The 26,219-nt window shown below is 46.1% G+C and overlaps 1 protein-coding gene across 4 annotated transcripts in view; it reads right to left on the bottom strand.

Annotated features, from left to right (window-relative positions):
• Nucleotides 1-2,178: 2,178 nt before the first annotated feature.
• The window catches only part of NTM (neurotrimin), a 416,935-nt gene continuing 392,894 nt past the window's right edge, over nt 2,179-26,219 (bottom strand). Inside the window, exons 4-9 of one of the 4 annotated variants that reach the window (XM_021696335.1) lie at nt 22,984-23,118; nt 20,974-21,094; nt 15,810-15,961; nt 12,655-12,690; nt 7,199-7,231; nt 2,179-2,279 (exon numbers count right to left, since the gene is read on the bottom strand). In XM_021696335.1, the coding sequence (XP_021552010.1) occupies nt 2,179-2,279; nt 7,199-7,231; nt 12,655-12,690; nt 15,810-15,961; nt 20,974-21,094; nt 22,984-23,118 (578 nt within the window). The remainder of the gene's footprint in view (nt 2,280-7,198; nt 7,232-12,654; nt 12,691-15,809; nt 15,962-20,973; nt 21,095-22,983; nt 23,119-26,219) is intronic. The other 3 variants (XM_021696336.1, XM_021696338.1, XM_021696337.1) reach the window with 3 other exon arrangements.

Below are 26,219 nucleotides of genomic sequence, written 5' to 3' on the forward strand. Positions count from 1 at the left end.
TGGGAAGAGAGTCCCTAAAACACGGGTTGGTAGAACTTGGAATTATTTAATACTAACCCAAAGTGTTTTGAGCTTTTTTTTTTTTTTTTCCTATCTTTTCTTTTCATGATAGCTGCACTAGGCTGCCTCCCAGAAATAGTCACACATAAAAGCCTTTCCCTAACCAGGCTTGACATTTTGCCCAGGTTGCGAAGTGGGGTGTTTGGACACAAGCGGGATGCTGCAAACCTCAGCCACTTCTTGAAGGCATTGGAGATGCAGTCCTCATGAGAGCCACCCCTCCTTTGCTTCTGTTAGGAGGATGAAGGTGGTTTCCTGGGCCCATCTGTCATCGGAGCACATCCCCAGAAGAACCCACTTCACCCCAACGAGGGAGCTAAAGGCAGTAGCTTGAGTCAGATGCGCATCCGCCTCCATATTCTTCACACCTGAGCCAGGCAGGCTCTCTTGCCCCTCACCCCCACCCCCCGCTTGAGAATGAGGTACCACACCAGGTGAAGAGGGACATGGAACACTTTTTAATGTCAAGTCAGAGACAACCCCTCCCTCCCCTAGCCCCCAATCCCACTTTCCCTCATCACATCCAGGACCCCTCCCCGAGGCCTCTCCCGTTCCCAGACTTCGGGGGAGGAAGAAAAGGTTATCTAAAAACTGCATTTTCTTCTCTTTCATACACACACACGCAAAGGTGGGAAATTAAATAAAATGAACCGAGAGGATTCAATTCTCCAGTAGTCACGAAGGCATCAGAGATTCCCATAATGGTCTAAAGCAAGTGGTTACTAACTGTTTAGTTGGTTCAGTTGCTTGCTGTTTGCTCACGCCCCGAGGCAGGATGGAGAAGCCAGGCCTCCTGTCAGGGCCTTCGCCTCCGAGAGCCACACCTGGAAAACATGCTGCGCCTGGTGTTAGTGTTTTGTTCTGTTTCTCTTTTCACTTTTTATAAATGTCTCTGACGTGTAAATAACCCAAGAAAATAAAAAGGCAGGAGCTGATTACACAATTACCAGTAAACTCTATCATCTTTTAGAAGATCAACACACAGCTAACGCCATATACAGCATGCAGTAATGTCTGAGAAAGGACCCTGCTGAGAAATAAAACGGCTAGAACTCTAACAAAAAAAATATATGTATATATATACTGTATAATATATGTCATCAAAAGAAGCATAGCCAACAAACTCAAGATACAGTGCAGATCACCCTTCCATTTCTAAACAGCAGGTAGAAGCATAGTATTGTCTGCATTAAATGCCAGGATAAGGAGAAATCTGTAGCGCTGGTGGAGATGTTGGTTAAATTGTATGTGTTTTTTTGGTGGATTTGACATATCCTCACCAGGTGGTTAGTGCCTGGTGTGCGGTCCACCAGTTGTAAACCTAGTTAAGAAGTACACTATTTTTAATGTTAAACATACTTCTCCTCACCCCTTTCATTTGTGTATTTTTTAGTCCTGTCTTGTTTTTGCACTAAATTCTAGACTCGTATCAGAAAATATAATTAATAAAATTAATAATGAACCAGAATCCCTTATTATCCATGATGTCCATGTAGTGAAACGAAAACCAAAAAAAGAAAAAGTTTAACAATATCTTGTGTGACTGTTGATTGTGGGACTGTTGAGGTGTCAGGCTGTCTTGTTTAGTTTCCGTTTTCTTTCTTTCTTTATTTTTCTTTAATTTTGCATTTTGTAGCACACTGAACAGTGGCACAGTCTCTGAAAGGGGCCACGGGGGCACGACTCGCTCTGTGTTCGTCTCTGTTGAATTTGGGGTGGCCGGCTCCAGAATTTTCCTCGCTGGGGGCACGGTAGTGGGCGGAGTGGCTGCGCCCGGCCCACCCTGGTCACAAACAGGTCACAATGTAGCTGCGGGTGGGTCCAAAGCCGGGCGTGCGTTCTTCCCGTTTGGGCAAAGAAAGAAAACTCAGCTGTGCCTACGGATCCGCAAGGCCTGCAAGGCGATTTTCAATTTCCCTTTTAAACGTGTTTTCCCAAAGTATTCTTTGTTCCCCTCCCTCGAATTTGTGTCCCATTAGGCTCTGTGTCTCGGAATTTCATTTGATTCTAGCTCATAAGAAACGGGGATGCTCTTGTTGCTGTGGGAGATGCCGTTGCTGTGGGGTGGGTGGTTGCCGTGGCGGCAGCTTCTCCCCAGTGAGGCAAGTGGCACTCACATCAAAACTTGAGGAGTAGGTGCAAGACCAGAATAGGTAGCAGCCAGATGCAGCCTGCCCTCCTCGACGTCCCGTTGTTCACTTCGCTGACTGCGCCGGGGCCTGTGGAGAGAGCACACTCGTCATGGGCCGCCTGGTCTAAGAGGGACCATCTGTCACCCGATCACCCTCTAACTGGGACATTTCATGTTCCTGCTCCATACGTGGGGGGGGGGGGGCACTAGAAATAACCTTGCACAGCTTGGATCCCGTGGATGCACACTATATAATGGGGAACTTTCTTTTGCACGAGAGAACACGAGGCTCAGGTTCAAGTGTGCTGGTGGTCATGACTCCTTTGCTGTGTGGTAACGTGTTAAGGCCATGGCTCAGGTCAAGTGCAAGAAGAAGGTGGCAGAATTAATCCATATTCTATAAAGAGCTTCGAGGAAGTGAGACCCTTGTAGTGTCTGCATCATCATCTGACCACTTCTGAGCCTGCCTTGAACATGCACATAACCCTCTAGCAGCTCGCTCTGTTGTGCAGGGAAGGACCTGCTGGACACAACAAGCTGTCTCCCCTCTGCTGTTGCATCAGACTCAGCGTCCGTTCTGTCAATCACTCTATCTCGGGCCAGGCACTGGGCTTCCACCTGCAGCACTTGGCCTCTTCCCCATCTGGACGAGGTCACAGCAGCGCTAGCTCAAGTATCCCGTCCCTGAAAGGCCAGAACCAGCCCGCTGAATGTCGAGGTGGCATGAAGTAAGGAAATGGGTAGCCTTTTGCTGTGTACCTGCAAGTGAGGGAAGGCTTATGTGGACACTAGGATGCACAGCCTGCCGCCGTGTACATCTGCGGGTGAGAGGTGCACCTCACTGCAGACAGATACTCTTGGGAGACAGGACCAAAGGCAGGAGGCAAGGAAACCATGAGGTGCATGGAATTTCCCAGCAGTTTCTCTATTCTTTGAAACATAAGCGTTCTGGCCAAGAATGCCTGTAACAAATGGAGCATGATTCATGGACAGTACACACAAGTTTGGAGGCTCAGATGTGTTGGGTACCTAATGCAGTGGGCCACCTTGTCAGATTGGACTTGCTCTGGAAGGCTCTGTTGCCCTGAATTTAACAGAGGTATTTAAAGCTGGTATCCCCTCTAAGGCCATGTCCACACTGGGGTCAAGAAACAAAGCCAGAATGTGCTTGTCTGACTTGGATGCTAAGAATCAGAGACATTTCTGGCTAAGGCAGATCAGCATCAAACCAGCCTTTCTTGATTCCATACAGGATGATTCCATCACGTCCTAGAACCCCTGGCCTGGAAGCACTGCCCATCTAACTTTAATTCCTAGACCTTTGGGACAAATCTCTGATTCTAGGGCAGTGGCTAAAGAGATGGTCATGAGTTTGAAATGGACTGGGTCTTCCAATCTCATGTGTCTGTGCTGTCTGGTTCACAGTATTCCCAAGGCCAGGGAGTGAGTGTAAGTTCTCATGTTAAGAAGCCCAAAACACATGTATTCTGCTCTCCACCCAGCTGGGAAGTAAACCTCTGGGCAACACAAAACAAAAGGCATGTGTCATGGAATGCCCTCCTTCTCCCAGTCCTCAGTGGGATATAGGGGACAAAGGAGCACTCCTTTTATGCTCCAATGCCTTACATTTTAACTTCAGAGATGCTTATCATTTACCATTGATCACTAATTGTCTCTGTCTTGTAACATTTAACTAGTATGTTTCTATGTAAACCACCATCAGGACTCCTTTTTTCATATTCGATCTCTGTGTTATCCTTAGAGCATTCTTTGGAACCCCAGGAGAGAAGCCACTCACCATGCCTTCTAGGCTGAGGTGGTCTGTTCTCTCCCTGGAGGAAGCCCTGCTGCTCTGGGCCACTCCAAGATCCTTCACATCAAGACCTTTGCCCGCGACTGAGGCTGACTCTAAGCCACAAAGGTTGTTTCTGAGGTCAGTGGGCCAGCAGGTCTTTGAGGAGCCGGTTCCATGTTTAAGTGGGACAGGCCTGGTGGCTGCGCTCCATCTTCCCATGCGCAAGGCACAAGGATTCCAAGGGCGTTCTGCCTGCCTGGCACAGAGTGCTCCTGGCCAGACACGCATCTGTTGGTGCCTAGCTCTCTTTCTCTGGCCTGTCTTTTGCTCTCTTGAACACTTGCACACACAGCTTTGCAGCCTACTCCCCCACTCCCTCCAGCACATTCCCACCCTCACTTCCAGCCCTGGCCATGGCTCGGAGGATGCCCTGTGGTAAAGGAGAAGAGAATAAATGCCAGTTCTCTGCATTTCATGGCTCTGGGCTTCCCATCTGCATTCCCTCCTCTCGGGGCCGCCCAGCTCATGGGAGTTGCCAGGGAGGAAAATGGAGAATGCCACAAGCCAGGCAGACAGCCCAGCAGGGACCCAGCTTCATTACCATGTAAGAAAAGTAGAACCGTGTTTGCAGCCAGGGCCTCTGCCGTGCTGCATTAGGAGGCGGCTGTGGGTGGGCAAACAACCCCCAAGGTACCTCACAATGGCTGGAAGCCTCTGCAGGTGCGCGCTCTGGGCACCCTGTCTTTGGCTTCATTGCTATGCCCCTCAGAGTTCCTTTGTGGCTCTGTTGCCTGCTGGGAAGCACCACAGAGAGCCTGCAGAGAGGGGTCCTGACCTGTTGTGTCAGAAAACTCTTCCCACAGAAGAAAGGCAAAGGCCACCAAGTGTGCTGGAGCCTCCTCTTGCCTGCATTGTTACCCTGGCCAAGCTCACAGAGCCTCTCTGCTGCTCTCCTGTCCTAGGCCCACAGGGGACTGTCACTCACTGCGTGGGACCATGTCTAGCCTGCCCCCGCCCCCCTCCCCCACATTTTCTCCCCTCACCCTAACTGATCCTTCTCTTGGGCACGTCCAGGAAACCTGACCTGGACAAAACTGATCACAAGGAGGAGGAAACAGGGGTTGACCCCAGAGAAACATCGAGACAAGGGTACTACTCCAGCTGTCCTCTGCATCAGCTCTCCTTTCCATTGCCATAAAAGTTCACAGATTGGGCCTTGCTCCTTGTGGCCTTGACCCCTTGAAGCTATTCTTTATGCTAATTCCAGAGCCGTGTTGCTATGAGTCCACGTTCATCATGATACTAACCTACGTGATTCCTACAGCCTTTACAAAACTTCCCAACTCCTTGGTAGAACATTCCCTACATTTCATCATCTGCTTGCCATCTGCCTCCTCAGCCACTGTTCCTGCCACAAGTTCTTTGGTTTCTCCCTGCCTCTCAAGCACACGGGCGCCACGTACATGCGTGCTCACACAACTGTGTGTGTGTGTGAGCCATATTCCCTTTCCTTCCCATTCTCATACCCTCTGCCCCCTGCCTGAAGTGCTCTTCACCCAAATCACTCCTTCCAGATTCCGTTCTGGTCCCCAGTTACCTCCTCCAGGCAGCCTTCCTTGACTTGGCTGCTATTTTGCTTCCATAGCACCGTTTGCATCCAGCTTTTAAAATACATACCATCTGTGTTATATTTCTCTCTATTTATCTAACATGTATTTCCTCTTCTGTGTTATAAGCTCCTTAAGGGCAGGGTCTGTGTCTAACTGGGGCCATGGCAGGTATTTAACAAATGTTTATTGAAAGAATGAAGGAACCAGAATGTTTTGATGCATACTGATGTGTTCACGTTTACTTTGCCTCTGTGTTTTCCTTTCTCTTAAGATTCTACTGAGAGAAAAAAGCAAAAGACCAACTGAACCAAAACAAAACAAAACACTCTTTCCCTACCTTCTTCTTTATCTCAGTTTTCTCTTCCAAACACCATTCACCTCTTTTTCTATCTCCAATAAGAGTCACAGGAAGTTCTTACAGTTGAGGGAAAGTATACATAGAAGTAAAACCATGTCGACTAGGATTTCGGGAAGAGTTCTTGCAGTTGGAAGGGTGTCCCAGCCCCCTCAAAGACACTCAGGTACGCGATGAGGATTATTCTCTTCAGCTCTCATATGTGGAGACTTAGCCTCAGAAGGCTTAATTGACTTCCCCAAGCTCACCTGACTTCTGTCTCCAAATACAGTTTTCTTTCCACTAACTCGGGGCCACCGCTGTGTGTAACCCACACATCTTCCAAGAACGAGGAGAGGAGGGGAAGTGAGGCCACGGGGCCGGTGCCACTTGGGCACTGGGACAGGTGGGCCCTGCACAGGCCACCCCCAGTCGCCAGCATATGGAAGAATTTCATGAAATGAGGGCCTTTGTCCAGGCAGGTGTGGATCCCAGCATCCTGGGGCGGGGCCCTCTCAGAGCCTGCTCTGGCCAGAGCAGCAGCCCAGCCCATCCGCCCATCCTGGTGACATGGGCCACACAGATGAGGGCCGTTCATCACGCAGCCACGCCTCCACTCTGCCTCAGATGCCTTTATTCCCTTTACCTCATTAGAGAGCTGTGGAGGCCTAAAGAGACTAATTACCAGGACAGTTAGGGTCCCAGAGAACTGTGATGAGTGTCAATTTATCCATCAGAAACATCTAGTGGGGATGAAAGCCTCAAATAAGACATGTTTTATTCGGAGCCAAGAGACTCACCCAAGAACCTCCCCCTTCCTTCCATGTTCCGCTCCCTCCCATCACTTCCCTTCCAGCTCCAAGTTAGAGAGAGAGGAAGAGAGAAAGAGAGAACAGGGTAAGCAAAGACAGCATGCAAGGCCAAGGTCTAAGAAGACCATCGCATTAGAGCATCTGCGTGTGAGGAGAGGCCGGCCTGGTATGGAGCAGCCAAGACGTGCAGCTACTCTGGGCCCTGGCACGTGGCTCATTAGTGCCTCTAGCAAACAGCAGTTAGATGTCTGTGGGTGGAAGCTACCCAGGGGGAGTGGCAGGTCCTTGGAGACAGGTTAATCAAGACTGGCACGGAGACGGCCCAAGGTCAGGGAAGGATCCCACTGGGCTGCTTCCTGGGGTTAGCTCAGAAGAGAAGGCATCTGGGAAGAAAGTGAAGAGTTTGGGATACCCATCCCCACCCAGGAAGAGATGCCTGGGAATAAATATACCAACCTTTCCAAGGGGTCAAAGTTGTAGTTTTCACCTCTAAAAGAAATTAAAAACAAGCCACTGTTAAGGTAGAAAGCAGTCAGAGGCACTTGCTTTGCCCTTGGCTCTTGCTGTCTTGACCACAGCCCAGCTCTCATTAGTGCAGCCCTCCACTTTGCTGGGAAGTTGCCATAAGGTGGAGTGGGGGGGGCGGGGGCATGGAGCAGGATATGAATGATGGTCAGATTGGATCATTGATCCAATGAGAGCCAACACATCCATCTGATCGTAGCAGGAGACTCGGTACACCTTGGAGCCTGAGGCCCCAAGCCGATAAATACTTCTTTGTACAACAACTTTCTTTCTTTGGCCACCAGACTATCCTCTAATTAGTTGAAGTCTGTAGGTCTTAAGTATAAAATTGGCTGATAACAAATGGATTATACTACAGCAATCTGAACATAGGTGCCCATGCTACATTTGAGATGTAAAACTTTGGGATTTATCTACCCGTTTTACAAACACTGTGCCAGAGGGCCCAGACCTGTGATGCCTGACCTCCCTGGATGAGTCAGACTATAGCTAGCTGGTCCAGAGGTGCAACCTCGGGCAATAAGACCCACACCTATTCTGCTGCACTTGCACTTGCTAGGTAAGACCTGCCTGTGGAAATTTACTGGGATGCCAGCTCTTCTCTGATGATTAGGCCACAAAAGACCCACATTTCATCAACTTCAAGCCTTCAGAACAATCCACAGAGCCTTTCCTGCTAATAGTAGATGTCCCGCCCGAGTGGCCGGAAGTGGTCCCATCTGGAATATTTTACTTCCCACTTTAACTAGGGGTCTCTGCAGTTGTTCAGCCTGGATGCAGAGAAGATGCAAAATCCTTTCACAATGTGTTTGTGTATCAAATCAACATGATTAAACTTTAAACATACTTTTATTTGTCAATTATACCGCGATAAAGTAAAAAAAAAAAACAAATGCATGAAATTCTTTGCATCAAAGTGATACCATTCTCTGTGCAAAGGTCCTTGCATATAGAAGGAAAGACAACCTAGATATAATTCAACCTAAACTAAACTAAAACATCTGACCAACTTGAGATGAATACATATGTATGCCTTCAAGCTCTCTATCTATGCTTTCAGGGCACCTGAGATAGGATATCCCTCTTGACCAAAGGGGGCAGTAATGATGCGGGAAGCCATTCTGAAAAAGATGTAAGGGGTGATGTATGATCAAAGATCAAAGGCATGATTCACAGAAGATGTCAAGTTGAGGTGGTAGAGAAAAGCCAGGAGTGCTGGTGACATGTTGTCTATCCATGTAGCAAGGGCAGTCCCTTGGAGTGATTACAGGGGCCTCAAGACCCACCCAGAAGCAAAGGCGGGGCTATTTTCATGAAGTGTCTCACTCAGGTACGACTGACTTGAGTCTCTGTACCAAGAAGAAGGGTGATTGGCAGGAGGGAAAATGAAGAGGGACTCATGGAATGATAAAGTAGTTCTAGGCCTTCAACCCCAAACCACAAGCAGTGCAGATGTAGGTTACGTGTGGGGGAGGGCAGCCACTGATTGCTGGGGTGCTGATTTAGACTCTGCTGGAGGAAGGACACAGGGGAGGGTTCTACTTGGTAGTTTGGTTTGCTGGAACTATTAGAAAGAGAAATTAATTGAAAGCGTAAGTTTCCACAGTGATCTAGATACCAGTTGTGATTTTCTGTAAGGCAAAGATCTATAAACAACTTCAGCTGAATTGTCCCCATCCAGCTACTCTTGTCCCTGAATCTCTAACACACACTACCTGAATGAAGGTCAGTACTCTTCAGTGTCCACCTTGGCAAAGAACTATTTGACATTGAGCCTTAGCTAGAATGTATCCTTGGGCTTTGCTAGATAGCAAAGTTTCAAAACTTCTACTTAACGGAAATGTCCTTCTGTCTGCCTTACGTACCACCACAATGATGGGGGAATGTAGCCAAGATATTCTTTGTATTTACCCTGATGCTGCACTCCATCCCACTCCCTTTGACCTGGTACCAAGGAGAGATGCAGAAATGCTAACACGTTTTCTATATCATGCTTCAGATGGTATCACTGTTGCACCAGGTTGCAGAAGTGTGGACCTTGTTTGAGCCTTCAAGGTGAGTTGTAGCCACCCATCAGCTCATGTTACTGAGTTCATTCTTGGCTATCAAGAAAACAAACAATCTCTGACAATCCAAGCATGTATTTTCCTTGCCAAGAACTTGACTGAAATTTGTGATCTTTTTGTTGATACACTAATGAGGAGCCAGGTAGAATTGGATAAAATATTCAAAATAAAGAATGAATGAAAGAAAAGAGAAGAAGACAACAAAAAAAGAAAGAAAGAAAGAAAGAAAAAGAAAAAAGAAACACTCCCCTCAAGCCTCTAAGTTAGTATCTCTGGTCAATCCATAACGTGATCTTTTTGCCACCAAAGCCAATGCCTGCAGCTAAATCTAAGTACCGAAGTAAGCACGGGGCTGCTGTCTGATTCTAGTGGGCAGAGGAGAGCTGGTTTCATACCAGGATGGATATATTCACTGTCCAGAAAGAGGATGAGAGAACGTCTTTTTATACGTTCAGTGTTTAGACACACGTGTCATAGAAATGCTCACTGCTGGATGGCTGGGCATAATTAACTCCTTTAATCCTCTGCAGGGAAGAACTGATCATCTTTTCTGCTGCAGTTTTTCCCTCCTGATACACAGAGTTTACTTACTCCCCCATTCTTTAATAAGTTGGTTTGACAGTCACTGTGAGGTTCGCAGGCATTAATCAGCCAACCTTTCCCAGCCCACTGATACCATCAAATCTTACTTCATGCCTAGGAGATAAAAGACAAAGGACAGTGGATGGGAAATGAACAGCTACCAAGACTCTGAGTTGGCAGTGTGGGCCCCTGCACACTTGCCTGCAAGGGAGCTCGGTGAGGGATGGTGGCGCATCCCCGAGTCCTTATTTATCATGGCAGGAGTCCTGCACCACCAAATATTAATATGAGAGGGTGACATGCAATCTGTTGTGCTTGCAAAAGGGGAACAGAGAAATACTTCAAGGGTGGCAGAAAATGCAGAGGAGGGATGAAATTCTCTTATCAGAATCTCTCTAGTCCGTCCAGAATCAAGTAACAAAATAGCTTAGAACTTCTCGTAAAGCCAAGTGTACCCTGTCCGTGGAAATCCATGCATTTGTATAAATCTTGCTTGGTATGTCTAAGATTAGATGAGCATAACTTAGGGGTATTCCCTGAGAAAATAGATGACTCTCTATTCTGTGGGAGACTAGCAAAGAGGAGGTAAAAAAAAAAAAAAAGAGAGAGAGAGAGAGAGAGAGAGAGAGAAAGAACACAGATGAATGGGAGAAATGCCCCAAGTGCAAGGTCTGTTTTCTCTAAGATTCTTCGGTTGTACAAAAGAGTCCAATAGCTATACTGAAGACCACATGAATCCAAATCTTGGAACATTCCAGATGTCTACAGTCTATAACTTCTGGCAATGACCCATTGCCCTGTGCTCGACAAGAAGGATGTGGGGTTGAGAGCAGCCTGAGAATCTGAGTAGAGAGCTGGCGTACAGATCCTTTTACCCACATTCATGGTTGCAGCAGAGAGGAGTGAGGCAGGACAGTTTTGTCCCAGCAGCTGGGGCCTGGTCATAAAGTGTCCTGCCCCCGCTCCCCTGCTCAGCAGCTAGAAGGCATGTGTTTCTTTCTGCTCTGTTTTGTTATCATTGGTACTGGTGTGGGATCATGCCCCCTCTATCAGGTGAGTACACCTTTAAGGAAAGACTAACTGCTAAGCAGATACTGCCTATATTAGAAGCTCCTATTCCCTCTGGAAATAAAGAGCTAAGTGGTCAGAATGAGTTCGGTCACTTCTGAAAGGACAGCCTGTAGCACCATCTGTCTTCGCTCCAGTCCCTCATGCCTCCCTTTTACCATTGATGGTTCGCTACTTTCCTAACGCTCTTGATTTTAGATCTGTGACTATCCCTGCACCGGGGTTCAATAAACGTAAGTTGAATCATAAATTGGACCTGAACGCTTCCATTGACTTCACTTTCACTTTCTATTTCTTTGTTTCATTTTCCTGTTTGTGGGGCATCACTATGGCACCCTACATCACTAAGGTGAAGAATGTAGCCCTGAATCTTTTCATGATAAATGTATTTTTCCTCATCTGTCAAACAGCTTCACATGCAATTTATCTCCTTCCTTCTCCTTCCCCACCTTGCAAGTCTACTGCTGGCCTCCCTTGAGGGTTCACGTGGCCAGATGGGAAGGGATGCGGGGGGATGGGTGTGGGGGTGGGTGAGATGAGAAAGGTCAGGCACTGGGGTGGAAGGTGGGCAAAGCCTCACGGCTGCCTTCCAGCTGGGCCACCCTATGTCAGCCCTGTCCTTCGGAGGAGAACTGTGGCATACTCAGCAGGGATTCAACTCCACCACTCGGCCAGGCTCACTGCTGCCCAAATGCTCAGGCACAGTCTTAGTGAACCACTTCCGCTAGGTTTGTGGACTTTTGTGAGTCACTTATGGTAGGCTAGTGGACCTTGAGAAAATTGGAAAGGTAGTGCAAAGATGGGCCGGTGAGGCAGGAGCTGTATATGGGGAAGGGCTTGAAGTGGAATAGGACATAAAGGGGCTGGGGAGAAGAGCTCTGATGCGGCACTGAGGGAAATTCCTGTCTTTCAGTCTGCATCTGGGGATTGGACTGGAATGATTCAAAATGCACCTGACAGTTTCCAAAGCCTTTTTACTATGCAGTTTCAGCTGAATGTTGGAACAACTCTAAGGTAGATAAGGCAGATCAATTCTATTTAATAGAAGAGGAAATTGAGTCTCAATAACGTTTAGTGACTTGCTCTAGAGCACAGAACTACTAACTGTCATGCTCTGAACTTGATCTCAGCGGCATCCCATTCCAGGTCATTGTTCTGACTGTCATGCGTGCTGCACCCTCCCTACCTGCCTTTCTTAGAGAACCTCTAAATGGAATAGGACCTAAAGGGAGGGGTGCTGATGCATTTTGAACCAGCTGATGCATTTTAGGGAATACTTAAATCTTCATGCACACAGTGTTTTCTTCTGTTGCTCAGGGCCCACTGATAGGATTCTTGCTATGAAAATTGCTCGGTGGGTTGGACTGTCTTCCTATTGGTTCAGACTCATGCTCTCTACCTTTGACCTTTACACAGATCTCTAGGCTTTGAGAAGTCAATGGTGTTTCTTTTCTTTTCCCCCACCTGGCCCTTCTGGGGAAGTGTGGGCAAGGTGTGAGCAGAGAGAGGAGAGCTACCCCTGGAGCTCCATCAGCTCCAGTGACCTCCTCAGCTTTTGCAAGCATCTTCTAAGCAACTTCACAGATAGGTAATGCGGGGTGGGGGAGGAGAGAGGGGGACTCTGGGAGAAAGGAAAGGGGAGAAAAACCATAAAGCAAGGGGGATACTGACCTTGCAACAAAGTTGAGCTTGTAGGCTCATTTAGTTCTAAATCGGGTGAGGGACATACAGGAGAGAAAAATGAAAACAAACACATATATTATATACAGCCGCTATATATTTGTCATATATAGTTTGTATACTGCCTTTCACATACATTTCTGGGGGAATGGATAAATAAAGAAGACACAAAAACCAAAGGTGGTAGGACAAGATGCATCATGAGAAACACTAATGTGCCTTATGCTTCCATCCTCGGATGTGATGGTTGGAAAGTGAGGGAACTGGCCACTCATACATTTCCCAGAGCTGTGCTGAGCTAGGGGGCTGACGTGGTAACAAAGGACCAAAGTCCCTTTCTAGGTGAGGTTTCTGTCCCACATCTTACCCCCATTGTCTCACTTCGGGAGACCAAGAACAGTAATTTCTGATCCCATAGCACCACAGCGGGAGCAAGATGGCGCCAAGAACCACCATGATTCGGCGTTCTGGGAACCCTGCAATCCCTGCAGTCTTAGGGAGCAGATGCTCAGGACACTACTGGTTCACGATAGGAAGGATGACCCTGCTGCATTTGGATATGGCCATGATGGAGCCTCTTTGCACAGCACTCCTCACTTTCCAACGTTCAGGTCACATGATGAGGGCACGCAGTTTGTGTGAAAGGTGGTAACAAAATGGTGATAACGTAGCTGGCTTTCTGTGATGCTATAGGAGAATGGACTGCATCACAAAGTTCACGGATTAGCATAACACAAATGCTGCCTTCCCATCTGTGCAGTCTGCTTGATGGGTCTGGGCTGAGGGTCTGCTGATAATGGGAGATGACATGGAAAACTCCAGTATAAGTTTGTATTTGTGATTGATGGTGGGCCTCCATCATGAATTTTGGGACTGCCATATCTGGACTAAACCTCAGCAAGAGCCAATGGGGTGGAAACACCCACCTTGCACACTAACGACATTTGACTAGTTCCATGGAACTATGTCAGCCACGGGGCATTTCGGTGATGGGCTCCTCACAAATTGCCTCTCATTTGAGGCTTGAAAATTGCTTTCTGTTGGATTAATTTTAGAAATTGCTGCATGCTTTTTCTCCCTCTTAGAGAATTAGCATGTGAAGAAAATCTTGGAGATCTCCACATTAAAGAACATTCCCACGTGTACTCCATTCATCTTGTTTGACCCAGTCTTTCTAAACTTATCTGAATGCATACTGTCACTTTTCCATGTATTTTTTTTTTTTTAGAGAATCCTGGACTCCAGAGGGCTGGCAAGTGGAGGAACGTCCCAATGACACACACGGTGAATACAGACAGACCAATGGTGGGGAGGCAGAGGTTCTAATTGCCACGCAGGGGTCTGCTGAGAAGAGCAGATTTATGGCACATGCTTTACTGCATTCCTTCTCACAAACACCAGCTATTTCACTCTCAAAGTTTGTGCCTTCTCCCTGTTCTCATCTTCAGATGGCTTAAGGGGAAGAGGCCAGGGAATTACACAGTAGTGATAAAGCCAATTGCAAAACCATGTCATGCATCCAAATCAGAAGAACAAGGAGGTCAGAGGAGGAGGAAGACTGTTTATAGGAATGAGGGCTACTGTGGGCGGGGGGCAGGCCTGGGGAGGGGTGGACAGTACTGCTAGGAGAGCCTCAGATTTGCAAGGCCAGGGAAGGGGGATCTATTCCTTTATAATCCTGGTCCTTCTGTTTCTGCAGAGAGACGCCTGCCAGAAAGCCAAAAAGACCTGACAAATGTAAGGGGCAATTATGACTATCCCTGTGTGAGAGATGTCAGACAGATCAGTCACTCTAATCATAGCTCTGCCCATTCTGAGCTACCAGCTCTGGGATCAAGGGCAGCCTTCCCCTTCCCAGCCCCCTTAGATAAAGCTGGGCTTTGTTTTACGTGCTGGATAGAAGGGGGGGCCGAATGTGATTTGGAAGCCGAGATGGGACAATGGAGCCACACAGGCGGGTTATTCAGGGCAGGTCGGATACAATGTGCTGTGGAGGGATGCGGTAGGGGCTGGGGGCGAGGGTGAGGTAGTTGAAGCTAATGGGATTTTCCGGGAGTTCTCAGAGTAAAAGGAATTTATGTTCTTGCTAATTATCTGTTAACTTCCTCGCTTTCCCTCGCCATCATATTCAAGCGTGCTTGCTACCATGGGAGATTAGGGGAATGGATTTGGAAAATTCCAAGCTACCTGAGCCTGTGAGGGTATGGAGGAATTTTCCCCTCAATTGTGGCCTGCAAGGTGAATCTGCATCTACCAAGGGATGCAAGTCATCCCTGGATACCTGGAGTCCTAGCGGATGACACAGACCTACATATCCAGCTCACTTCTATGGCATTATTTGAGACATCCAGGGTTTAAAGGGGAGCTTGTTTGTTTGCTTTCTTTGCTTGCTTCTGGCACCAATATAGTTGCCAGATATGTAAGGAAGGCAGAGCGATTTGCTGTGCCCACATCAGTCCCTCAATAAACCGTTGTTTAATGAATTAATGCATGAATGACTATGTGACTTCTGTCAGGACGGTGGCTTGGTTGGACAAATATATCTTAATCCAGTCAGACAACACCCTTTGATACAAATGAAGAGCTGGGGAAATCCCCATTTCCTTTGAGAATTCTCCCTCTGAAGCTAATATTCAGGATCCCAAGGCCTATGATTCTACTTTTACAAATAGAATCTACTTTCTCCTACATCCCAACAGCCAGGAAAAGGTTCAGAAATGGTAACATTTTACAGGACTCTAGTGAACAAAGTATTGAAATAGTAAATGTTCCTCTCCGAGTGCTTTGCTATTGTACCCAATTAGAACCCCCCATCCCTTGTCAGTTGAGGAACTCTTGAAGAGAAAAAATTAAATGTCACTTCATTATCCCTACATCCTGTCTTCCTGCCTCAGGGTTTTGCCCACTACAAAATGAAGCATGAACATTCTTTCTCATTTTTTTCCCTGCTAGCGGTACCCATCCATGCACTAGCATTCTCTCTCTCTCTCTCTCTCACTCCCCCTCCTCTCTCTTTTCACTAATCCCTGCCCAGCTTCTCCTGATTCTCTTACACTTGCCACCTCACCCTGGCCGTTCCTTCCGACTCCTTTTGTCCCACAGGACCCTTTCCTGCTTTCACTGCCCAGCTCGGGGCTCAGTCTTACCAAATAGCATGATGCTGGCATTGGTGTGGCCCAACTTATTGGAGGCCACACAGGTGTAGTTCCCATAGTCGTGCTCCGAGACATTGAAGAAGATGAGTTTTGAGAGAAAAGGTCTGTTTTCCACTTTGACCCCCTTCTTTCCTTCAACCAGTCTGAGACCAACAAGAGAGAGACAAAAAAGGAGAAAAAAGGAGATGGTTATATTTTTCTTATAGGGGGAAGACAGACTCTGGAATTACTGATCTTCTTATTGCCCCCTTTCTGACATCATGATGACTACTTTTTTCCCCACTCAACTAATGCAAGTTCACACACAATGACCAATAATTGTATTTTTCTATTTTTATGCATGTGTCTGGAGACACTTGTGGCACTATAGATATTCACCAAGTTCTCTGAAGGCAGGTGCCTTCAACACCTCAAAAGTTCCACCTGTGTGATATTCAGACAGTAGGGGCTCCATGTGTGCACTTAATTGATGTTGATGATAAGGCTGATGAAAATGATGATGATGATGGCAACTATAAATAATTTTTAAAAAGCCCTTAATCTTCAAAGAGAAGAACTTGAGGGGTTTGAAAGGACAAAGTGTTTTCAACACCTGGGTGATAAATGTTCTTTTATGAACTTGCAGATAATACCTTATTTTTGGTGGTGAATAGAATACAAAAATCGGGGATCACTTTTACAACAGTGTACTCTGAAGGGCTTGGGAGAGGTGGTCTGCCCAGAGTATTATAATAACTTGGTCTAGAAAGGATTATAGATTCCTAAGAATCTGACCTTATAGAGCCTGGATGGTCTCCCTGAACAATCCATTATGGTGGTCCAATAGGCCACAAGTGCTCGCATTTGTGGTAGGGGCCACTAAAGAAAGGCCACAGAAGGTGAGTGGGGAAAACAGATATACCTGCTAAAGCCATAGATAGGAGATGGAGAGGGTAGGGAGAACACTGCTTAGGGATTGGTGGGGTCATATCCTCTATTTCAGGATGCTGTCAGCAAAAATTCTTACTACCATTGCATGTCTACATAGAAATTATGAGACCAACCCTCTTCCTTTTAAAAACTCTGGAATGTCCTATTTCAGAGAATGGGCTTTAAGCCAACCTTTTACTTTCTCTGAAATCATTTGTCTTCCTTGCCCAGAAGCTGAGCCTATGCTATGGAAAAGATAAATGTTAGGGGGAAAAATCCTTCTGAATGGAGGATCTCAGAGAACATGGTTTAGGGCTTCGCTGGGACAGGATGTGTAAGAAATAAACAATGTCAAGGCACAGGGGACAGGAATTGGGGTCAATGGCTGGTTTCAGAGTCATCAAACTGAGAAAGACAATATTCAAGGCAGAATAGGAAGTGAAGCCCAGCAAGACAATGATGAGAAAATGCTCCATAAACTATAAAATGTTATTCAATATACTTAATTTCTGTGGAGTCAGACATCAAGACCTGCCGCCTGTTCCTGGGTCCCAACATGTTTTTGGCACAGAGGACAGCTGCTTTGTCATCATCAGAAGACGTTGTTCCTGTAGGACTACAGAATGTTTCTCTCTGCCACCCCAACCCCGATCAGAAGAGAAAGTCAGGCTCTGGCTTCAGTTCTCCCTTAATATCAGTCTCCTGGGAAGTCAGAAGGATGGGTGGAGGAACTTGCTTGTTTTTCATTATGTAGATTTTCCTCTGAGAGCCTTTCTCTCGCATACGCTAGGGGCAGTGAACTGGCCTGAGTCCACGGACTTCATTAAAATGTAAGCACTGTAGGAACGGAATGAGGCATCCATCCGGCTGTGCTTCCAGACGCTGCTGTTATATTTCCAGCTTGTTATGTAGATATTGATCCTCTAGGGGGTGCTGTCCAAAGAAGGCTCTACAAGCCCACCCACCAGGAGGTTTTCAAGAGCTAGTCAAGTGCATTGATCCCATTTGCCATTTTGACGCCATTCCTGGGCTGGGGAGGAAGCCTTCACATCAGAACCAAGCTGTGAATTAGATTTCAGCTCTGCAGTGGGCAGAGACACTTACCCGAAGCAGGTTCCTGCTTGACAGCTCTGAAACGTCTTTAGCTAAAAGCAGGATGGGGTGGCGAGCAGCGCTTTGCAGCACTTTGCAGCTTCTGGGATGACATACTTGCCTCTTCTCTGTGTGGTCACACATTTCCCCATCCCATACTGCTCCCAGGCTTCAGGTTTTTAATGAACCTGAGGCTTTTTGTTGGCTCATGCCCCCGTGGATGGGTGGCTCTTAGTAAGTACAGCACCCCAGTTCCTCTCCCTTTGATTGATGACACACACAGTGGCGTGCAGTTGAGAAGTGCTAGGACATACATAAAAGAGGCTTCTACTGTAAATTTTGAGAAAACTGCCTGTCCCCATCATATAGACTCCTTTGATTTGCCTCGGAAGTCCGCTCATGTCACTGGGAATGGAGCTAGGGTAGAGCTGCTCTTTCCTCCATGGGGAGCTGCCTGGAGGAGGTTGCCTGCCAGCCTCAGGGGCACAGGAAGGAATGGCAGCGACGAAGACCTCAGAGCCAGAGCTGTTCTTGCCGAGCTGGGTGTCAGGAGGACAGACAACTCCACTCCAGTGGGAGAACACTGGAAATCAATAAATGAGGACCATATGGAAAACTGACCAGAATCAATTAAAGGGGAGAAAGGAGCCCCCATGAGAAGAGCTTGGACAGCGGAGGAATCAAGGCTGCCTGAGCCAGGGGGTTCTGAAACCACCCTGGGGATGCAACCGGGCTGTCTCCTCCTGGGAAATTAATGCGTACACAGGAGCCCCTCCTACGACACAGAGGGTGCAAAGCGGGGCTGTCTTTTCATTTTTTCTCACCACTGGCCATTTCTGTCTATGGACGGCTCTACTCTTCTCCACATATTTTAAGATCTCACTTTCCCCTACATTTGTGCTTACATTTTTCTCCCATAAAGAATTTTTAAAAAATAGGATGCATCTGATTAGGGGAAGACCCAGATACATGTTTTTTGTTATTGTTTTTTCGGATACCAGACTTTCACATAGGGGGTCCTTCAGTGGGAAGGCAGAGGGACCAGGGAAGCAGGACTTGCAAGAAAATGCTTATTTATTGGGAAAATGTTACTCCCTTCAGCTTGATTCTGAGTTCTGAGAAGAGGGGAAAGCCAGCTCTTTCTTCTCACCTCTTCATGTGTTTGCTTTTCTTCCTTTTACCTCACGTCTTTCATCTCTAAAATGGGCCCGGTGAATAGGATACACATTGCCAGGTTGCTGCCAGGCTTTGTACTTCAAGATGGAAAAGCACTGCTTCTCGCTTGGAAGGATCATGATAGGACACGACGAAGCTTACGACAGAGTCACGTGAGTCCAAGACTGGGAGAGCTTTTGGTGCCTCACCGACCTCATAAAGAAAGGCACCCACGGTGCACTGGAGATGTTCTAAGTAGTGCGGGCAACAGCTGGGTCACTGATGGCCTGGACCTGCTCCGTGTCCCCCTTCTCACAATCCCCCTTGGGCTGTTTTTCTTACCAGCTTCTAGGCCCCCGGAGCTCCCTCCTCCTCCACCCCATATGCACCTCAGACGGTGTTGCATCACCCCCTCCCCATTTTTATCAAAGCGTTTTGAACATGGACAGCTCTTGCACATTTATTCATTGTTCATCCACTTCAGAATAGCTCTTTGATCACAGTAATTGTCAGGTTGCCTGGCTGTTCTGAGCTGCTGAACCCTGTGCTGACTTGCCATTTGGTAACTCCTCGCAAATGACAATCTTCTCCGAATCACAACAGAGATCCTGATGATGGCTGCAACAATGGGAGGGAAAGAAATAGTCCCCTTTCTTTTCTTTTACCTTGAAAGAACAGCCCGGACACAAAGGGAAGCCTAAATCGGGTCACGGACTCTTTTATCCACCACCACCGATGGTGTCCGGAACTGAACTGGAGACCTGCTAACTTGTTGGCTACTCCCAGCGCCCCGTGAACATTCCCATCTTCTTAATGCAAGCCTGAGAGTGTTAAAAATAGCTTCAGGCAGAACCCATTATTTTCTTGCCCTATAAAAAAAACATTCACAGGACCTGTGATGCTTCTGGTGGCCCTTCTTTGAGATTTTGCTTTCCTAAAACAATGTTTTCTTTCAGGCCCGTTGATTGGCGAGGGCTAACTCTACATGGAAATGTTAAAAACAGAGCTGGAAATCATGAATAATCAGAACCCCCTCCCCCCCACCTTGATAGCTGGTTGGAACTAGAAGATTGTTCAGAGATTCATGCATAAACATCTGGAAACAGGAAGTTGGAAAAACTTTCTTCTCCTTGGGGGCAGGGAGGTAGGGAGGGTGTCTTTACCTTTTTTTTTTTTTTAAGATTTTATTTATTTATTTGACAGAGAGACACAGTGAGAGAGGGAACATGAGCAGGGGGAGCGGGAGAGGGAGAAGCAGGCTCCCCACTGAGCAGGGAGCCCGATGCGGGACTCGATCCCAGGACCCCGGGATCATGACCTGAGCCGAAGGCAGGCGCTTAACGACTGAGCCACCCAGGCGCCCCGAGGGTGTTTTTACCTTTTTTTTTTTTTTTAAGATTTTATTTATTAGACAGAGAGACACAGCGAGAGAGGGAACACAAGCAGGGGGAGCGGGAGAGGGAGAAGCAGGCTTCCCGCCGAGCAGGGAGCCCGATGCGGGGCTCGATCCCAGGACCCTGGGATCATGACCTGAGCCGAAGGCAGACGCTTAACGACTGAGCCACCCAGGCGCCCCTTAAGATTTTATTTTTTGACAGAGAGAGAGACAGCGAGAGAGAGGGAACACAAGCAGGGGGAGCGGGAGAGGGAGAAGCAGGCTTCCCGCCGAGCAGGGAGCCCGATGCGGGGCTCGATCCCAGGACCCCGGGATCATGACCTGAGCCGAAGGCAGACGCCCAACGACTGAGCCACCCAGGCGCCCCTGGCCTTAGTTTTCTTTCTTTTTTTTTTTTTTATTAAAGATTTTATTTATTTATTTATTAGAGAGCGAGCGAGAGAGAAACAGCATGAGAGGGGGGAGGGTCAGAGGGAGAAGCAGGCTCCCCGCCGAGCCGGGAGCCCGATGCGGGACTCGATCCCGGGACCCCGGGATCATGACCTGAGACGAAGGCAGACGCTCAACGACTGAGCCACCCAGGCGCCCCGAGGGTGTTTTTACCTTTTGTCATCCTTGTACCACTGGAATTCTGCGGAGGGAACAGCTGAGGCCTCACACTGCAGTGTTCCCTTCTGTCCCACGGGGACGCCTGTCCCCTTAGCTTCTGAAATGTACGGCGGGTCTGCAGAGAGAAGCTGTGCTGTAGTATTTTAAAATGCATCCTAAAATGAGGCGGGCTGCCTCATCTACTGGTTTTGGTGTTTACTTCCTGCTCCACTCTGCTTGCTAGAGCTGACAAATTGATAGACGAGTTAGCCAGAGAGTGAAACCATTCAACACGGTGCTAAGGAAAAGCTTGTCTCCCTAGTGTGTATGGTTGCTGTTTCCCTCTGTGCAGAGGTGGAATGACCAAGTATTCAGGCGTATTTCCAGTTTAAACTTTTTAACTTTCATAAGGGAATGCCAGCCCATCAACCCTATACTCCTTTAATCAGCCTTACAGAATTTCTGCACACCAGGTTCTTGCCAAAGTCTATAACCTCGAACCATTCAATTCCCATCAAAAGCTCAGTTGCAAGAAATAATGTTCATGGAGAATTGCCTGAAGCCTAGACAGATCAGTCATTCTTCCAGGCATCCTAAAATGGATCCCCGAATCCAGCCGGACCAAACTAGACCTATAAACTTGGCCTGCGTTCATTTCAAGTCTTTATCTAACTACCCTTGGCAATTCCAACAGTTTGCATTGAAGTGCATTATGAAAAACAGCCATAATAAACTTGGCATTCTATTTATTGCAGAAATACCGTGCGTGATGCTGTTGACTATATCTCAAAGTGATCTATTTGTGGAGACACTAAAGAGAAATTTCTCTTGGGTCTCAGTACCAGGAAAAGCAGTGTTTCTCCCAAGCAATGGGTTTGCTTTCATCTTATGGACATAAACCTTAAAGCAGATGTTGTCTCCCACTTTGATTTCACAACTCAAAGCCAAATTCTGCACCTGCATCTCCCCTCCTTGAGGTATATATTTCCTGTGTTCATTTATCCCTAGCTTTCACTTATTGTCCTAAATCAGTTTTTCTCTTTGTGCACATCCCCTTACTTTTCAGGTTAATTTTTATTAACTGCAAGTCATTTCAAATTCTTTTAAAAATATTGGTGGTACACATTTTGGTATTAAAAACCGTAGCATTGTTATACTATTTCCTTGCTTCTTAAAGTGCTGTGTATTAAGGAGGTTCTAATTGTAACAGAAAGAAAAATATTAATGAGTAATCACCAAAGCACAATATTCTTTCCACACCTACACCCACAAGTTTTGAAAGAGAAAGGTTTCTTGTCTACTGGTGTAGTTCTTGGGTTCTATCCTGTTGTAAGACTTCCTGAAATGAGCACAGCAGAAAAAAACTTTCAATACGTCATACAGAAATGAGTCAATGTATACTATGAGGAATCAAGAGAAGAGAGCGTGAAAGATAGGTGGGGAAGTGGAGGAGGTTCAATGTCAGAGAGAATCTGGGTGGTTGATAAGAGAGAATGAGGGGTCTAGAGGATTGGCCTCCAAACTTTTTGGATTCTGTACCTCTGTTAGTCAAAATCAGGTTTTGAGATGCATCCTGTAATATGTGTATGTTTATTTATATTTAAAGTATGAATGTGTCATTTGTGTATCAACATGTAATCACAAAAGTATGAGATCACATAAGTATACCATAAATTTCCATAAATATATCATTAATTTCCTTTGCACACAAGGTATTTTGCTCCCCACTATGGACGTGACTGGGCTAGAGAGGGAGGAGCTTGGAAACATTATGAGCAAAGCATGGGAAAAACTAGGATTCAAAGATGCATTTCTATAAATTAGGCATTGAAGGCCATTTAATGATCTTCCAGGAATATAAGTCAAGTTTGGGATTATATTAAATTTCAGCTGCATTTTTTTTTTTAAACTAGAATTTGGAATTGTTTCTCTCTTTTTTTTTTTTTTATTGTTATGTTCTTCGCTGTGGCCATGACAGCAGCCTGCCTCACGCACACGCAGGGTCGGGGTCCTGAGACCACTTACAGTTCACGGTGACCTTTACTCTTCGGACCACTGGTGCAGCCACATCGTTGGAGGCACTGCACTCGTAGTCCCCCGACTGCTCCCGCGTGATGCCCTGGATTTCCAGGTATTCGTCTTCACTCACAAAGCCCACGGCTGCAGGAGAAGGTGTGGTGAGAAAAAAACAAAACAAAATGCCAAAGGTATAAACTTAGAGAACAAAGCATAAAATGGTTATGTCTGCAGAGAATTGTGCCATTTCCAAGTTTCCGTTCTTGAGAACGATGCCCATTCTCCTTCCCCCACTCCCCGCCCTTCTACTGCTTCCATCATCAACTTTCCTTTAGTTCCCCAGTGGACCAGCTGAGATGTTTGTGCTCCTACCTAGACTGAACACAGAGCCTGGAGAATTACTGGTCCTCCATAAGTGATTAATAATTTTGACATTTACACTGCCCGAATCTTACCATGCAGTGGGGCTCTGGGGTCTAAGTTAGGCACTATAGGTGAATATGAACTCTTTCTGATTTCAAGGTATCACTGAGGCTGAACCTTGAAGTCTAGAGCTGATCACCGCATCCCAGACCATGGGTCAATTAAAAATACCACACTAGCAGTTACACACACACACACACACACACACACACACACACACACACACGAGCCACAAAAGGCAGTGGAGACACTGACAAAATAAATTCAAACTCGTGCTTTTAGATTTAGACAATCAATAAAATAAGCAAAGATCAGTTTTCTAAACTTTGATCTGCTAGAGCTCTTGTGTAGAGATCCTGAAGATAAACCAACAAAAAGGACACCACGCTTTAACCAGAAATATGGAAGAAAGTAAGAGCAAGAAGACATGGTAGCAAACCTTACCCTGTCATGTCGCCGCCCTGAGATGCAGTTTCTCTGTTGAAAAATTGTGAATAATAACAACCCTCTACCTACTGGCTTCCTACCTGAGCACTAGCCATGAGCACTGGCTTATGGAAACCATAAGGTTAAAGCCTAGAAGACTGATTTCACCGTTTTCTCCCTTAGTCACCCTGAACTTTAGCCTACTTGTGGAAAGGCAACGGAGAACAAAAGGAACTGTTTACATCCCAGCATTATTCTGCCTTCTCTGTTAAGTAAAGATAGCTAGCATAATGACATATTTTATCATGTAAACTGGGATACTTTAAGAGTAAAAGGGGGACCATTAATAGTTTCTCTGGGACAATAAGCATAAGTTGAGACTGTCCCTGGCAACTAAGAGACATTTTGCAGGCATGTTGTACATACAGTCCTATAACCTCACAGGGTTGTTTGGGGTAACAAATGAAAACATATATATATATATATATATATATACACAAAAGCAATCAAAACTCTCACATGCAGCACACCTGTTGCTTTAGAAAGTAAGTCTGTAATCTGCTGGGAAGCACAGACTCAGGTGGAGTGAAACTATTTTATCATGAGTGGCCCACACGAGTAAAGGAAAGAAAGGAACATTTCTCTCCAGGTGATAAGACTCCCTCATAATGCCACATGGATCTGCTGATCCAAAGCATGAAAATGACAACAGTAAGAAACTAATATAATACAAGAAACAATAGATATGGTATGTAAAGTTACCATTGTATTTATCCTAAGGTAACCATCTTTGTCAAGATAACAATAGACATAACAATGACAGCAATTAGAAAATGACCATCTTGTCAAGAAGGGCCACAACCTGCCCACCACTGCCACCACTCCTTGGTCATGAGAAGTCTGTGCCACCATCAAGCCCAACCTGAGCATCTCCTCACACTTCTGCCTGCCACATGGAACCCACACTATATATGGGTAGACACTCTCGTGCCTTTACTACCTACAGGAGAGCGAAAGAACAGCCTGTATCTGTTACAGAAAGCAACCAAAATTCACAAGAACCAGGAACACATAGAAAACAGGGCCCAAAAGTCCAGGCTATGGAGAGGATAATCAACATTAACCTACAGAGCCTCACAGTCCCAAATGGTAAGAAACTTCTAATTAACAACACAACAGTAGCTTTTTTGCTATTGTTTGTAAGCATCTTTAGGGGGAGAAGTACTAACCGTGATTTGAGGAAGAGTGGAGGAAATAAGGAAAGATTTACACGAAGAAGTTGTGATTCTTTCTATGTTGTCATTGTTTATTTTTTACAAACCTCAAGCCTACATTTGTCAGATCTTTCCCAGCTAGAATGCTATAATTACTGTGCAAAGCATCTCGGAGTCTAGTGTCACACTTAATATTCCCATTAATTTTAAATAGTAGTCCTTGGTACATATGTGTGGCAATTGGTGTCATATTTTAATTAGACTTGCCCTACACCATCTGAAATTAATAATAGCTCGAATTACCAATGTAATTTATAGATTAACAGTGCCGTAGCATTAGGAAATAAATTAGCTCTGGACAGCTGTTTCTGGACTGAGCTCCAGTGTCAGAGCAGTGATTGGTAGAAGCTCACATCTCCTGGGATGCTGTGTACTGTACCACCAAAGCAAGGAAACTAAAGGACACAGGGGTCTCTACATCTCTTGTCCTTGCCTCCAACTAGAGGCCATGCATCCACTTTAATTTCACCATCCAAATACGTTCTTGTGTGACCACAGCAACACTTACAAGGACCCAGCCTGGATGAACTTGTTATATGGACGTCCAAAAGAGAAGCAAGTCCGGGGGATTATAGGACTCAAAAGCAAGTACATAAATCCTAGGGTAATCACAATCAAGAATTCATCAAGTGGCAATAGGTGTATTAGTGTATGTGTAATTTTGTACATGAGTATCAGGCAATCTTATGTAGGAAAGGAAGTTGGATGGCTTAAGATTTGGAGAAGCCATATGTTCTGCACTGATCCAGACTTCTATTACCAGAGGGAAGGGATTTACACTTAAGTCATCCTGCAAAAAGCAATGAGGCTTAATTTTACTATCATATGTTCTTCAGACCAAATGTAGAAATTATAGAAAAACCACAATGATTCTACTGCTCACCAATTGTTACATGTCTACTTTCTGATTAAATTGGGTAAGGTACACGAAAAGTAATTTGTATGGTAAAATGCTTTGTACATTTTAGGTTTCATTGTTATTATTTTCCCCTTTATCCTTACATAGTTTTTTTTTTTTTTTTCTGTAGGAGAAGCATGGACAGCAAAAACAGAGAGAAAAAGATCAGTAACATAACAAATTAAACTCTGAACCACCAGAAATGAAATTCCTATAGTTGCTGC

This window comes from Neomonachus schauinslandi, chromosome 11 (genome assembly GCF_002201575.2).
Source record: "Neomonachus schauinslandi chromosome 11, ASM220157v2, whole genome shotgun sequence".
NCBI lineage: Eukaryota > Metazoa > Chordata > Mammalia > Carnivora > Phocidae > Neomonachus > Neomonachus schauinslandi.